The following is a 15,360-nucleotide window of genomic DNA, read 5'->3' on the forward strand; positions in this document are numbered from 1 at the left end:
TATGTGTGTGCCCCACGACTTAAGGGGCTTTATCAGCAAATGCGTCTCAATGCGAGTACTGGCTCGTACAGTAAGGCAAAAGTTAAGCCGCCTTTTGCTGATTCTATGCAGTGTTATTTAAACTACCATATGCATAATGAATTTCGGAACATTTCACACCTCATTTTTGAAGTAGATTAATAAAGCCCGAGTCTTCTATTGGGTCTATTGTACGGCATAAATAGACCAGCTGGATTTCGAGAATTTTCGATAAGAAAGGCTCCTCCAACCGCCTACAGACTTTCCAAGACTCCGGACCCGTCTCATTCAAATTTTAATCATTTACTTTAATCTATAAAGGCCGTAGTTTCTTGTCCAAGTACATATTTATTTATCCTATTTATCCTTTATTCTGCTAACTGCTAACTTTAAAATCAAAGAATTTTCAACTACATTAAACCATAAAAAAACCAAACACATAAACAAAAGTAACTGATTTTGACGAGACATCAAAATTGTATATGGGAGAGAGGGCCACCTTTGGCAAGCTGCTTGTTTTTTATTTTTTCCTCTAGGAAGACAACTTTTATGCATTTGCGGTGCTTGCGCTGGGGATTAGATGAGAGATGAGCGTTGGAGGATCTGACGTTGTATTTTAAATAGATCTGTGTACTCACAAAACAGTATTCAAAGGGAGCACGGCACAGGGGGCAATGTTTACAAGGTATCTGCACCTGGTAGCGCATCCTGCACAGGTCCTCCTTTTCTGCTGGCATCGTTTCGCTTAAGTTTGGAATTGAAATATTTCTAATAATTACGAACGTTTCCCAACGATTCAAGACTTGTGAATGAAGACTTCGACGCAAGTATACTTTGAAGTATATATGTATGCTCGTAATATATTCGAAAGATCTCAAGCAGGAATTGGAGCAGAAACTCGAGCATAGGCGAGTGTGTCACGTATCCTATGTGCCTGTCAGTGGGATTTATATTTATGACAGTGTGAAAAAAATTACTCAATAAATCGGGCTTGAGCACTGACGGGGGGACTCTCATGTACAGTACAGGGTGTCTTCTGCGAAAACGGGTTCGAAATGGAACGAGAATCACTCGTTGCCTATTTATGGAATACAGGGTAGCCTGTAATACAGGGTGTTTCCAGTTGAGGAGAAAACATAGAAGCTTTTAGAGAGTTCATAAGCAAATATACCCATAGATGATGCCATTCCTCAGGAGAGAAAAGAATAAAATCCCTTCCGATGTTACCCTGTACATATTTTATTATCTTCTTATATATGTAAGTTCGAGTATATTTTTAACGTGTGAGTGTGTGGGTGTGGGTGTGTGGTTGTGGCTGACATGTTGAGGCGTCTGCTTATTGTTTGACATAATACATTATAGATTTTTATCAGGCCCTCAGCAACAGCCACCCACAGCCACATGCACACACTCATGCATTGAATATTGTCAAATTAGGGCAAAGATTGATTGTCATTTTGTCAGTCAGTCACTCAATCAAGGACCTCCCACTAATGCTCTCTTCTCTTTTGTCTCTCTCTCTCTCTCTATCCCTCTCTCTATAGCGGATGGCTGGGAAGCGCCAAGGGTTGGCTGGGCAACGCCTCGATACCATCGATGCCAGCCATGCCGGCGATGCCATCGATGCCGTCGATGCCAGCCATGCCAGCGATGCCGTCGATACCATCGATCCCGGGACTACGAAAGACCGGCGGTGCCGACGGGGCCGAGGGCGCTGAGGGTGCCGTGGAGGGTGGTGGCGGCGCCGCAGCCGGATCCGGAGCCGTGAGTGGTGCCGAGGATGACGACAAGTCGAGGTATATTAGGTATGGGTGCCAGCTTAACAATGACGGAATTATATACTCAGCAGAGCCGCAGAAACCAAACTAAGAAAAAAAAAATAATAATACAAAATACCAAAAATATAATGAAAATGAGAGTCGCGTTTGTATTTTAGTTCCTTGGTCCGTACCTTGGTTAACCTCCGGTTAAGCCTTCCCCCAGCCACCACAAGTTTTTTAGCCTTTTGTTAAAGTTTTTCCCTTTTGCCTTTTGTTTGAAGTCTTTGACTGAAAGTTTTTCCCCCTCCTCCTCTTCCTCCTCCTTCCCCCTACCCCAAAAAAGAATATGAGAAGACCCACAGCAGAAGCTGGAAGTTTTCTTTGGTTTTGCCTCAACCATTACAATAGTTTGCCTCTAACCAACCGTTGAGATGCCATGCCTCCTGCCACACAGTTTACTTGAATACTAACCAAAAACCACTCTTAAACTATATACTAACTAACTATTTACTACTCTTTGCCTATAACCATATCCAATGAGAATATATGTACCTGCTCTCTCGAACATTTAGTTTGCAGATACTATTGTTGCGCATTTTTCACTCTTAACCAAAATATATTTACAATTATAATTGCATATTTAGTTAAAGCCACACGATTTCTCTTCTTCTGCTGATTCAAAGTAACACTTTTTCACCTTTAAATAACTTTCTGTACAAATCGAAATACTACTCCCTCTCTATCTCTCTCTCTCTGTCTCTGTCTCTCTATAAAACCCTTACTCGTATCTATCCCCATCTCCTATACAATACCACACACTACTAAATGAAACTGTTTTAAACGTTTTAGTATGTATAATAACAAGTGGAAAGTCCAATTGAAAATTGAAAAGCATTAAAAGACCTACAAATTGGCTTAAGACATTCAACAAAATTATGTTCCTTTACACAAATGTTGGCAAAATAGGGGTACAGTATCTGGTTATGATTTCACAATCTTAAGATCTTATTTCCAAAGATTTTATTACCAATTTTTGAAGAATTTGAAAGTAATTGTAGTAGAAACCTATAATATATCCTAAATATATCAGAAAAGATACCTTTAAAAAGTTGGAATACAATCGAGAGGACTCCTCAAGAGGCCCCTAAACTTATGCCTATAGATAATAGAGCGGTTATTTATGATGCTCCAGAACGTATAAGGATTATAAGTACCTATTCTAGTTCTTTGGTACGATATAAAACATAACCAGCTACTTGACCCATTTCAAACCCATCCCCATTTAAAGGTAAGTTCTATAACCAACTCGTAAACGAACACAATTTTGTGAAAATTAAATAGCTTCAAGCCAGCATTCAATCATTTCATTCAGATCATGATCAAGTACAATTCTCATATGGCTAGGTATACTATACATATCTGTAGTACACAACACATTAACCCATACAACATACATAAAGCCAGTCCCATCTCTATTTTTCTCGTATAATTTCAAAACATTTCATTTCGTTTGATTTTTTTGTGTGTCTGGGTGTGTGTGTGTGTGTGTGTGTGTGACGCGTCCAAAGAAGAAAGGATAAAAGGATAATATTTAACTATCATTTGTCGACTTTTGATAATTGCCCAAAGTATCAGATTCCATCATTATTGAGCGGCCCATCAAAACCAGGTCAAGGAGAACCAAATCAAAACCAAATCCACAAAATATATCTGGAACAAATGTCCTATGGCTACCCATCAGTACCGTACAGTAGATAAGAACAAAAAAAAACCCTCAAGCTCAAGCCTAATTGTTGTTGGTAGTTGTTTATCATTGTCATTATTCCGATCATAATCCGTATCATTATCATTGTGCCTCCTATATTGAGTGCTTGAGTGCTCTCATTTCGCTGTGTTGTTGTTTAGCTCTCTCTCTCTCTCTCTCTCTCATCCGTATCCTTTATCCTCTGTGTATCATTTTTGTGTACCCATACCTGTACCCCTTTTATCATTTGCACCTCTGTTCTCTTCGGACTTGTTTCTGTGTAGCCGCTAAAGCCTATCCTTTTGGGCCAACTCTTTGAGCCACTCTCCTCCTCTATGTCCTTCTCCTCTCCCTTCTCTCTCTCTCTCTCTGTTTGTGTGCTCGCTCTGCACTTGAATGTCGCTCTAAAATGGAAAATGATGATGCTGCTAGTTAGTCGTTGCATGCCTTCTTTTAGTGCGCTCCGTCAGGGGCTCTAAAACTCTCTTTCTATGTTTTATTTTCATAAATTTATGTTCCACTTTTGTTTCTCTTCTGTTTCCCCCTTTGCATCATTCATTTGGACATCCTTCATGACATTTTGCATTCACAAATCAAAAATATCAAGTAAATACATAAAATATGAAAATATCTGTGTGTAAAAAAGGCATAATGAAGACGTGTAAATACACATAAACGTTATAGATGTTGGACATTTTTTTTTTTAATATAATACCAGTCAAAATAATATCAAAATGCAGAACCCTTTGAGGAGACTCCAAAGATTCCTGTAAAACATTCAAATTTGAGATTCTTCAGATTCAATTTATTGACTTTCTTGATTTGTCCCGCTGATCCCGTACGATTCTGCAAAGCGATGATTTTCGTTGCTACTTGATTCGGATCCTACTCCCAATCCATTGGGATTCTTAGACAGTAAGCTAGAAGTACTTCAGAAGTTCTCTATACGATGCTTCAGTGCTACCATTTTTAAAACTCAAGGACCTCGGAAGACTTTCATGATTTATATTGGAAATAAAACTTCTGCATTCCTGAACTAGCAACGTATTGATGCTAATTTTAATCTTATTAAAGATCTCATTCATAGAAAAACCCTGAACTAATATCAAAAATCTATTGAGCAAGAAAACAAATCAGAAATAAATAGACATAGTTCCGATGACCAGAGAGACAGAATCCCAAACCCAAGATGAATATTTTTCTTAAAAGCATGTTTTTCTTCTCCTTGCCTTCTTTTTCAAATAATAATTTTCCTACTATTTACTAAGATTATAGCATTTAACTTTTATCGCGAATTTCTAGTATTAAGTTTTGTAGTTAAAAATTGGTTTGCTGCCTGCCTGCTGCATGAAATGCGTATATCTAGAATTATTCCTATAAAATATAGTATATGACGCCACAACCATGACTTTCGCTTATGTATTGAAAAACGCAACTAATATAAATTTTCGCCCTCTTTTTCTTCCCCCCAAACGCACGAAAAATTGTATAATTACAGTGCCACAGAGGGCGCCGACTCGCATCCAGCATCGGGCGGCGGAACGCCCACTGGCGATGAGGGTCAAATTGGACAGGGTAAGGGCGATGAAGTCAAAAGTACGTGTCACACTTTGATTGGTAACAAAAAACAACAACAATTCTACTAAATGTCGAATCAATGTCGAATGAAATGAGAAAGATATAATCGAAAGCGAAAGTCGAGTGCCGAAGTTGCCAATTCAAAAAGTTAATGATAGAAAAGCGGTGACAGGTTACTAATTCAAGAGTTATTTGTAGCATAAAATAATCCCTAGCTCAACTTTGAACCCCCTCAATCCCTCAATCTGTTCTTCTGTTCGAACCGAAGTACAAAACCCTTGAACGAAACGTTTACTTTGTAGTTTAGTTTAGTTAGTTGCAACCCCATTTAGTTGAAGATACTAATTGATATCAGATGAACCATTAGCTAACCTTCGATCTGCTTTGAATCACTTTCGAATCTCGTTCCAATAGTTACCACAAAAGTAACACAACAGGCCAAACACTTTGGCTCCTTCTTGTCATCGGCCATCAGCAAGGCTGGCAGCAAAATCAAGGAAACAGTCAAGGATAATGTGAGTAGAATTATGATCCTTACAATTTAAATTTCTAATTATGAATCTCCCCCATTCCCAGACTATTCTCGATTCATTCAACAAAGAGCAGGAGGCCTTCATCAAGGGCCAGGGCGGTGCTGGCAATGGTGCTGCCCCCTGGATTGGACATGCCAACGAGGCCAAGATCAAGGAGGAGATATTGGGTCTGGCCCAGGATCGTCGCAACTTTGTACGCGCCCCGCCCGCTGGCGTGGACTTTGAGTTCAGCTATGACACCGCCTATCCCACGGCCATAGCCATTATGGCCGAGGACAAGGCGCTCGAAACGATGCGATTCGAGTTGGTGCCCAAGATGTGAGCAGTAAACTCTTTAACCACAGAAATTCCCCACTAATTCTGTACATTTTCTTACTTTGGATTAGCATCACTGAGGAGAACTTCTGGCGGAACTATTTCTACCGCGTCTCACTGATCATCCAGGCCGCCGAGCTGGGAACTCTGGGCGCCGATGGTGTGGGTCAGGCCTCCAGCGGTGAAGATGGTAAGTCAGCCCCAGCTCCTTGTTCCTTCCTTCTGCGGGTGGAGATATCGAACAATGATATATGTATAGGATCAAAACAGGATACAACAGACTCTCTATCCACCTCTCGCTCTCTCTCTATGAATCTCTCGCTCACAAAACACACACTCGTTACTCGTTACTCGCGCGCTCTCTCCTCTATCTCTATCTATCTATCTATCTTGTATCTGTATCTGTATCTATCTACCCACCTACCTCTCTATCTTCTATCTAAGTCTAAGTCTTTCAGTTATTTATTTGGTTCACCTTAGCCACACGCGCCTGTTTCGTTTATGATTTGTCTCTTAGTCCTTTTTCACACACGCTAGCTAACCAAAAAGTTTTCCGTTCTCTATAAATCTCTCTGTATCTCTCTCTTACTATCTCTTCGAGTCTCCCAAAAACTACTATCGTAACTTCTTGGCTAGCGTCTGTACTACACCGCCTCCAGAGTATGCTCAAATTTTTTAGTTGAACTTTAACGATCGATCCTCTTTGATTTGTATTTGACCTTCCACCACCTGCACTTGGCTTGTGTCGTCAGCGATTCGAGCTTTTTCGGTTCTATCTAGCACTTTTCCCCAAAACGCTCATCCTGTCAATCGCGATCCTCTCGAATCTCAGCCGCCCAGCGCCTCACCTCAACTCGACTTCCTTATCATTTAATTATATTTCTTTTTAATTTAATTTGTATTTTATGATTTTCAAACACGAAATTACAATTACACGAAAATCAAACGAAATTGTTCCACTCAACCTCTGTCAAACGATCAGCCAAAGAAGTGGCCCTGAAAACTGAAAACACAACCAAGACTGTCGCCAGCCCCGTGAAGGGGGAGGCTCCTTTGAGCACCAAGGCCATTGCCGAACAGCCCAAGGCCGTGATAGAGCCCGAAGCCAAAGAGGCAGACCAAAGCAAGGCCGAAACGGGCATGAAACACAAAATCTCTGAATCGGAATTCGTTTCCGACGACTTTCAGACCACAACCGATTCAGATTTGGCTGAAATCCAAGATGGTATGCGAAAATTGGGCATCGATAGCATGGCCCAGCAAGCCCTAGCCCCAAACGATGGTAAGATTTCTTAAGTTTTTTATTTTCCTGTATTTATTATTATTATTATTATTGTTTTCCGTTCTGTTTAATTAATTTGGTTTGAAGACTAACATTTATTGTACATGCATTTGCCCCCATGGAAATTGCTCGAACAAATTTCATTGGTTTCCTGGACAACACAAAGAACATTCATTCATACACCAAAGAACACATTTGTAGACCAGGAACTACTATTTTTAGATACTCGTAAGCTTGGCCAACGATTCAGCTAGGCTTCAGCCGTCTACTCTTCATCTAGAATTTAGTGGCAAGACTTCCTTCATGCCCATTTTCCACACACACACACACACACACAACAATGTCTCTTGTCGAAATTCATTTCATATTCTGTTTTGCAAAACAAAACCAATACCTAAGCCAAAACAAAAAAAAAATATGCTGAACAAATGAAGAAAAAACATAAAACAAACAGAAAATGTGTGTACAAAACAAGTGTAAAAACCAAACAATTCTCTTTTTTCTCCTCTGCTCTGTTTCTTTCTTTTGTGTAAATTACATTTTGTGTGAAAATCGTTTGTTACTTATCATAAAAGCTCTGGCATTTAATTACTAAAAACGAAAAGCTAAACAATCTATCAATTGAATGTAACACTAAACCAAATAAACCAATTCCCATAAACAAATATAGAATTAAAGCCACTAAAGGATAACAGAAACAAAAGTATTATATAAATTCAATACACACACGTATACCGTACCGTACTATACAATATATAAAGAAAACGTATACCCTGGATAAAAACCAACTTTCGTTTGCCATTTATTACAAATGATATGAGATATGATTTGATATCGAGATGATAATGATAGTCGAGAAAACAGTCTAAGAAACAGTCTAAAGCCACAAAACAAATTTCGAACAAGTTGAGTATGACCAAACCGATCAAGAAATTCTTATATACCACATATATCCTATTGATACTCTCTCTCTCTCTCTATCTATCTCTCTTTGCAATTTCGTGCTCCTTTTTATTCAATTTGCAATTCAATTTCATTTATGATAATTCGCTAGATCAAGTTTCTGTTCTTTTCCCCGAACCCCAATGTTTCTTTTTTGCCCTTACTTTTTTCACACATTTCTCCACATTTTTAAAAACTGGAAAAATATCCCCCCAAAAACTACTAGCCGCGACACAAAAGACAACCTTTCCTCCCAACAAATACACAAAATTTTCCAAAAAAATACTCGTAATTTAATACCAAAAATATCTGATGCGAAACAATTTTAACAAAACATTTACTTTTCTTCATGTATTTCTTAATTTATTTACGAATCATCTTGCAGAAGATTGAATGGATTAAAAACAAAAACCAAAAAAAAACCTAAATCTAAATTCAAAAAATGCAAGAAACAAAAACACAACTAACAAAATAAACAGCAACAAAATTATACAAAACAAATCGAAAACAAAAAGAATACTGCGAAATTGCCCAAAAGAACAAGCGAAAAAAATTGTTAAGCGAACAAAAAAAGAAACCCAAAAACGAAAACGAAAGAAACTACTACAAAACAAACAAAATTATATAAATACATATAAAGATATTCACTTGACAACAAAAAGACAATTTAATTTAAACCCAAACAAAAAAGAAGGCATTATTTATATATAAACCGAAGAAAGAAACCTCAAAAATGTTACTTAAAAAACGAAAACCAAAAAAAAACGAAAAGATAAGAAACCGATACAAAATTTTGTGTGGTAAGTTAGAAATTGTTGGTTAAACAAAAAATCCAAAAAAACAAAACACCCAAAAAAACCTACACATAAAATTGCAACAAAACTTTAGTTGTGACAATTTTTTCTGTTCCATTGTTGGTTTTTCAATTGCATAAAATATTATTACTTATCTGTTCGGCAATGCTAGATGTATATATTGTAGATATCCCAAAAATAGTTGCAATTTTCAGTAATCATTTCCCAATACGCTCTCGTCTGTGAGTCTTCTATATGTCGTTGTTGTGTGTTTAATTAGTAAAAGCTTAATTTATGTTTGCGTTTTTAATTTTTAAAAAAGATTTGTAACGATACTAAATAATCGATGTAACCATGGAGTGTCTGTCCGCCTTTTAATGATCAGCCAAATAAAATAGAGATACTTTATATCCGCTCACTAGACATATAGTCAAATACAGAACCGTTCAGGGGATATGTTCGTACATTTTGTATTTTTTCCAAAGATAGAATTCCTTCAAAGTAAAGTATATTTATATAAAATTCGGATTACTTTATGATTGAAACGATCAATCTGCAAGGGAATCTATATCTTCAAACCTTCTTGACTTATATTGATGTATGTGCTTTATATTAGAACTTTCGGGAGGGATTGAGGAAAGAAACCTCTTACAAAAAACGTATCGCTTCTAATAACGGAAATTTGAATGCTTTTTTTAACTGCACCAAACAAAAATCGATTAGAGATAATTGAGATTACACTTTATGACTTTCTAACCAATTTGATGTTCAAGTGTACATTTTTTTGAAGACCAACTCATCACACAAAATCAATGAGATTAAAATTAAAAATTAAAGCTTTCTTCCCGAAAACCCGAAAACGAAAACCAGGGGAAGTTCCACAACTCTAAGTGTCGTGTCTCTTTCTTTACCCCAAAACCCCTATCTTTCTCTCTCTCTATCTTTACATATGGCATTTTCAGTTGATTAAACTATAAATATTTGTTGCCAGCTTTTAGAAAATCGTTCATATTTGGCCCCGCTTTATATTACTTTAACTGTGTAATTATTATCTGTAAATAGATGTAAAATGTTAATTTTGCTTGCTTTTTATGCGTAAATGCTGTAAATACACACCAATATATAATTATTATGGTAATTATTTCTGTTAATTGATGGAGTGTGAAACTCGAAACAAGAACTGGTGTTTGGGGACAACAAGCAAGTCATGAATGGGGTGGAAGTTGAAGTGGAAGTGGAATCCTACCCCCACGAATGATTGGGCGCACGCTATTCGTTAATTACTGCTAGAAAATATTCGTATATACATACATATTGTGTACAGCCTAATTGCAACATTAATTTGACCTTGATTTTGACGATTGACTAAGTGAAAATATAAATAAATTTCCCACTATTTGTAGACGGCTATTATTCAGTCACGGTGCGCATACCCAAACGTATTACAGTCTGTGAAAATCTATGTCTTAGTTATAGGCTCGCCGATTAGAAGGTAAACCCCAAACCGATGAAATGAACTTGATCTTGAGTATCAGCTAAACCATGTACTTGCTTGGGACGGTCACTAAAAACCACAATTCAACTGCTTGCCTAGACACTTTTGATACTAAACTAAATACAATATATTCTATATGTAAACCATGTATGCTATACCCTATATATTATATGTTTACCCCATATTTGTAACCCTATATACAATACTCAAACCCCTCTAAGCCACACACATTCTAATGATTGATCCTTATTCGTTATTTGTTAGAAGAACAATGGGAAAAGGATCTGGAAGCTGAACTCAAAGACTACGAGGTGGTGGACGAAGGCGGCACTGGCGGAGGTGGAGGCAGAAAACCGAGGAAACAGCAGGGCAATGCCGGCGATGAGGAGGACGAGGAAGAACCGACAATATCAAACTTGCGCACGCGCTCGACCAACAACGACTGGGAGGAGTACGCCGATTTAATTGAGGATACCGATGATTTAAAGTAATTAAGAGCTTATATCGTAGTTTCTTCTAAGTTGGCTCTAAGTTTATAACTATCTTTAACTTATCTTTCTTTTCCATTCCTTTCTACCCCTTGTTTACTCTTTGATTGAAATACCCATTTGATTGTTAAACCCCCTGAAAAATATTGAAATATTAAACCAATACCAACTGCAACCATCACACAGAACTTTGAAAAGCCTAAAGCGCACGATGTTGGGCTATCTATGAGACGAGGCTCGCCCAGTAGCACTCTTCTAGTGCCCGTCTGAGGCTTGCCTCCTGGTGGCCTATTGGAAAAGTTGGTTCAGATTATTGGCCCCCCTCACTCCCCAAGCAGATATGTACGTTTTATTCAGTTCACGTTCAGACATGATATAAGACACTAAAAACAAAAGAAAAGCGATTTTATTAAACCTTAACGTTTTAGCCGCTACAAAAAGCAAAAATCCAAAACCGATTCGATTCCGGTACACCAAAATATATATATACAATACCCATATATAAATAGGTATATGTATGTATATCTCTTTACTATATTCTCTTTTCTTTGGTTGAGCTCGCGGAAGAGCGAAGTACGGGGAAGAGTCGTCGGTATTACTTGCCAATTGTTCAGCACACGAAAAGTCGAGAGAGAGCCGATGGCAGTCAGTAACCCAGTAACCCTATCAATAAGTACATACATACTATATAGAAAACACTCGAGAAAACTGGTTAAAGCTATAGACGCAGGAATCGTATTTGAATATAGAAACAAAAACAGTAAAAGAATACGAAAACGAAAGATAAAGATAAAAACAAAGCTTCAAAGGGAAACATTTTGTTATTTATATTTATAAATAAATTATATATAAATATATATATATATACAGAAGATAAATTAATGCATTTGAATTTAATGTGTAAAAAATTATTATAATGAAATAAAGATATAGATATATGAGATATATATATGTATACTCTATATAAATATGTAAAGATACGAGAGACACACAAAATAAAACGTTGAGAAATTTGAGTTGTACTTTTTCTTGAATAAAATAAAGACAAAAACATAGCATTCCATTAGTTGAGAGCAGGAAATGAGAACATTCGAGAGTATTATATTATTTCCTTTCTCCCTCAAATAGTTTATAACTAAACGGAAACTAGATAAAAACCTCATTGATTGATGCTTAACTAAATAACGAATGAAATGAAAATGAAAATCAGATTGCAAATGCAAATGCAAATGAAATATTTATTGTTTTAGCTCAATTTAAGGCGCGTCAACAAGTTCTCTCATTTGAAGATCCCCACAAATATCTCACCTTTTGCTGTTCCACTAACGAGACACTAACGATACTTCCTTGAAACGAAACTATAAAAACAAAATGAAATGCCAAAACAATAATTAATTCTGAATTGGACTAAAAACTAAAAACGAAATGCAATTAACAAATTACAAATAAAAAAAATGAAAAATAAACGCAATTATAACAATAAGCAGTTCAAAACCCTTGAAGCAACATATATATTTATATATATTTCACTAGACAAATTTTTATGCATAAACTAAAAAACAAGACAAATTCTATATTATCAATGTTTTTGCTCTAAATGTCTAACTAATTGTTAACAAAAAACCAAACCAAACCACACAAAAAAACAACATTATTTTCTGCAGAATGAAACGTTAAATGAAAATGCTATAAATGTGTAATTATTTGTTAGCGAATGGCAAAAATATATCTTAACAAATAAAAACGGGACGAGCAGAGAACAGAAGAGTACGGAGTACAGAGTACTTAAAAGTTATGGCATTAAACTGTATATTGTACATTTACTTTTAAAACGCAAATGCAAATGAAAATGAAAGTATTTACAAGACACCATATGGATTATAATTAAAAACGAAAAACATATTTTAAGTTTTACATTTACTTTGTGCGTTTTTAAACATGTTGGCGACACAATGACAGGCGAATTAGTGCATAAACTAAACTAATAACTAAATAATATAATACTAACAATTAAAGACAAATAATGTAATGATGTTGACAACATACATATGTATTTTACAAGGCAGAACAGCCCAGAACCCCCAGAACCCAATCCAAACCCGAACCGAATCCCAAAAGATACATACCACTACTATATCAAATCCCCCAAGCATCAGGACACCCCTTCTCTCACACACATATTTTATTGTCTATTATTAAACAAAACCCCGAAAAAGGCAAAAAAATTAAATAAAGTTGTATGAGCAAATGTTTGTTGAGCGGCATTCCATAATTATAGCATTTCAAAAAGGAAATAAAATAAATTATATGTATATGAACTAATTAAAGTATATCACCTACGAAACCAGAATGTATAATTTAGTTGTTTAATAATTGATGATATTTAGAGGACCCAGGTGGGGGGACCCCCATAAATCCATTAATGGGTGCTAAATTAGACACCCAAACAGACAAACAGAGAAACAGAGAAGAGCTCCCTGAAATGCCATAGATCGTTCTCAAATCGATGTAGACCCAGAGAAATGGATTGGTTTTACCTGAATACTAGGCACACACCGCAAACAAAAAACATTTTGTGTAAAGATCGTACAGATAGCGCTCCAGGCGACACCACATACGAGTATATACATAATAACTATATATGAGAACAATTTAATGAGATTAAAATCAACTAAAGTAATAAAGGGAAAGTGTATAACTATTAAAACTAACAAACAAATTCCCATTGTTTCATTTTCTCCGTGCATTTAATTTACAAAAAGATTACAATTTAATACATCGATAGACGAGACTAAACACTAGACGGGTTCAAAAGATTTTCGAATAATTTAATATATGCATTGCATTTTTGGCTTACAATCTGGAAACAAATTTCTACATAATCGGATCGATCTGAGGTTGCTTAACGCTAGTAACACAATTACAATTTGAATCTCTTTCACCTTACATATATATTATACTAAATACAAGACATGCTAGTCCATTCCACTTTTGCTGGAGGATTTTGGCCAATGGCGTCTATCCCTACGCTCGTAGGTTATGCTTTTGAAGCGTGTACTTCCTTCCAGCGGCTGCTTAGGGGTTGGCGGTTGACCACGGGTTATAATATCCTTCCATATCATAGTGAACAATATAAAAACGCCACCCACAATATTGTTCAAAAATTGTATGATTTGGAGAAGAATGGGCGTGAGGGTGTGTGATAGCCGACTTAGCTCAAAGAGGAATCTCACGGAGAAGATTCCCAAGAACCGCAAGGCAGCAATGGCTCCGCCACCTATTGAGAATAGGAGCAGACCCAGGAAGCGTATTGTGCCCATGATGTTGTGCTTGTTCACATCGTTGGCTATAAAGTCGTAGGTGGTCTGTTTGATGCCTTCACCCCACTGCCGCGGCACTTCCAAGAAGTCGGCCAAACCAAGTGGAGGGGGTTGATCGGTCATCTGGCTCTCTGTGGTCGAACTCTCGCCTGCTGCTGTTATGGTATTGCTTGCCGTTGTCCTGTTTATCGAGACGGATCTTCTCGGCGTTGCCATTGGCTCTGGCTCAACAGCTCTTACAGTCTTGAGCTTTAGCAGCACTTCCTGATCCCGAAACCGCAGCGTTTTGATACTAAACCAATATTCACCAAGGGCCAAGTCGTTCAGCTCTGCCCAAATGCAGGTCTCTAGTTGGGCAGGATGTGGTATGTGCTTGTAGTTTCCCAGACTACCATATGATATGCCCACCCACATATTGGGCACACAGCGCTGGTAGAACATTTGCAGTTGGCCTGCACCTCTGATCAGAAGTTTCTCCAGTTCCCGTTCGCTGCGTTGCAAGGCAATAACGTCTCTATAATCCCCGATCTGCTCCACGAAATAGCGTCCCAGGTAGTAGCCGCGAAAAAGTCGCGATTTGAAGATTTGTTTGGTGAGCGACTGCATCACCAGCTCTTCCGGTGGAATCATACGAGCAGGCGCCCTCGGCACCGTCGTTGTTGTATCCATTTCGAACGCTATTCTAAATTCACAATAATTATTCCGCTGACTGATACACTATTCCAACGTTGACCTTACCTGTGATTGTGTGGTGATTGTCGATGGACTTTGCTGCAATCCACTTTCGCCGCTTAGTCAGCAATGAGTTTTGTTATTGTTTAAATAACAAAGTTGACCAAATATGGTCAAAAAGCACTCAAACCGTTGCGAGCAATTAGCTAGTAGAGGTTTACTATTCTGTGTTGGAGCCTTGGAAGAGTTTTGCATTATTGCACATGTAATTATATTATAAATATATAAAATTTTTCTAAAAATTCAACTTAAACAATAGATGAGATAAATATAGTGGGTCTATAGGTATTGATCGCAGGGTTGTCGCACATGGTATTTTTTGCGATATTTTTTCCTCCAGCCGATGCTTCCTCATCGAT

At 37.2% G+C, this 15,360-nt stretch overlaps 2 protein-coding genes across 24 annotated transcripts in view; one reads left to right on the plus strand and one right to left on the minus strand.

Moving 5' to 3' along the window:
- LOC108155554 (synapse-associated protein of 47 kDa) overlaps nt 1–11,693 on the plus strand; it is a 32,664-nt gene extending 20,971 nt beyond the window's left edge. For 5 of the 22 annotated variants that reach the window (XM_017286433.2, XM_017286434.2, XM_033389016.1 and 2 more), the window contains 8 exons: nt 1,563–1,823; nt 5,021–5,118; nt 5,515–5,615; nt 5,677–5,951; nt 6,020–6,138; nt 6,931–7,230; nt 10,726–10,948; nt 11,136–11,693. In XM_017286433.2, coding sequence (XP_017141922.1) covers nt 1,563–1,823; nt 5,021–5,118; nt 5,515–5,615; nt 5,677–5,951; nt 6,020–6,138; nt 6,931–7,230; nt 10,726–10,948; nt 11,136–11,178 — 1,420 coding nt within the window. In that variant the 3' untranslated portion in view covers nt 11,179–11,693. Of the gene's footprint in view, nt 1–1,562; nt 1,824–5,020; nt 5,119–5,514; nt 5,616–5,676; nt 5,952–6,019; nt 6,139–6,930; nt 7,231–7,805; nt 8,136–8,284; nt 8,534–8,557; nt 8,863–10,369; nt 10,459–10,725 lie in introns of those variants that run through there. The other 17 variants (XM_033389020.1, XM_017286440.2, XM_017286444.2 and 14 more) reach the window with 12 other exon arrangements.
- A 1,975-nt stretch (nt 11,694–13,668) lies between these two features.
- On the minus strand, nt 13,669–15,277 carry LOC108155417. 2 transcript variants are annotated; one of them, XM_017286215.2, is made up of 2 exons: nt 15,008–15,277; nt 13,669–14,946 (listed from the first exon to the last, which is right to left on the minus strand). In XM_017286215.2, exon 2 carries the CDS (start codon nt 14,936–14,938, stop codon nt 13,925–13,927), a length of 1,014 nt encoding a protein of 337 aa, XP_017141704.1. In that variant the 5' UTR covers nt 14,939–14,946; nt 15,008–15,277; the 3' UTR covers nt 13,669–13,924. The 2 variants fall into 2 exon arrangements, with proteins under 2 accessions (XP_017141704.1, XP_017141703.1); XM_017286214.2 differs by having other exon boundaries at nt 13,669–14,951; nt 15,008–15,276.
- Nucleotides 15,278–15,360: the final 83 nt, after the last annotated feature.

This window comes from Drosophila miranda, chromosome 2, assembly GCF_003369915.1.
Source record: "Drosophila miranda strain MSH22 chromosome 2, D.miranda_PacBio2.1, whole genome shotgun sequence".
NCBI lineage: Eukaryota > Metazoa > Arthropoda > Insecta > Diptera > Drosophilidae > Drosophila > Drosophila miranda.

Excerpts from the sequence above, each read along its gene's own strand:
- LOC108155417 (XM_017286215.2), bottom strand. The coding sequence starts at position 14,938 with ATGGATACAACAACGACGGTGCCGAGGGCGCCTGCTCGTATGATTCCA.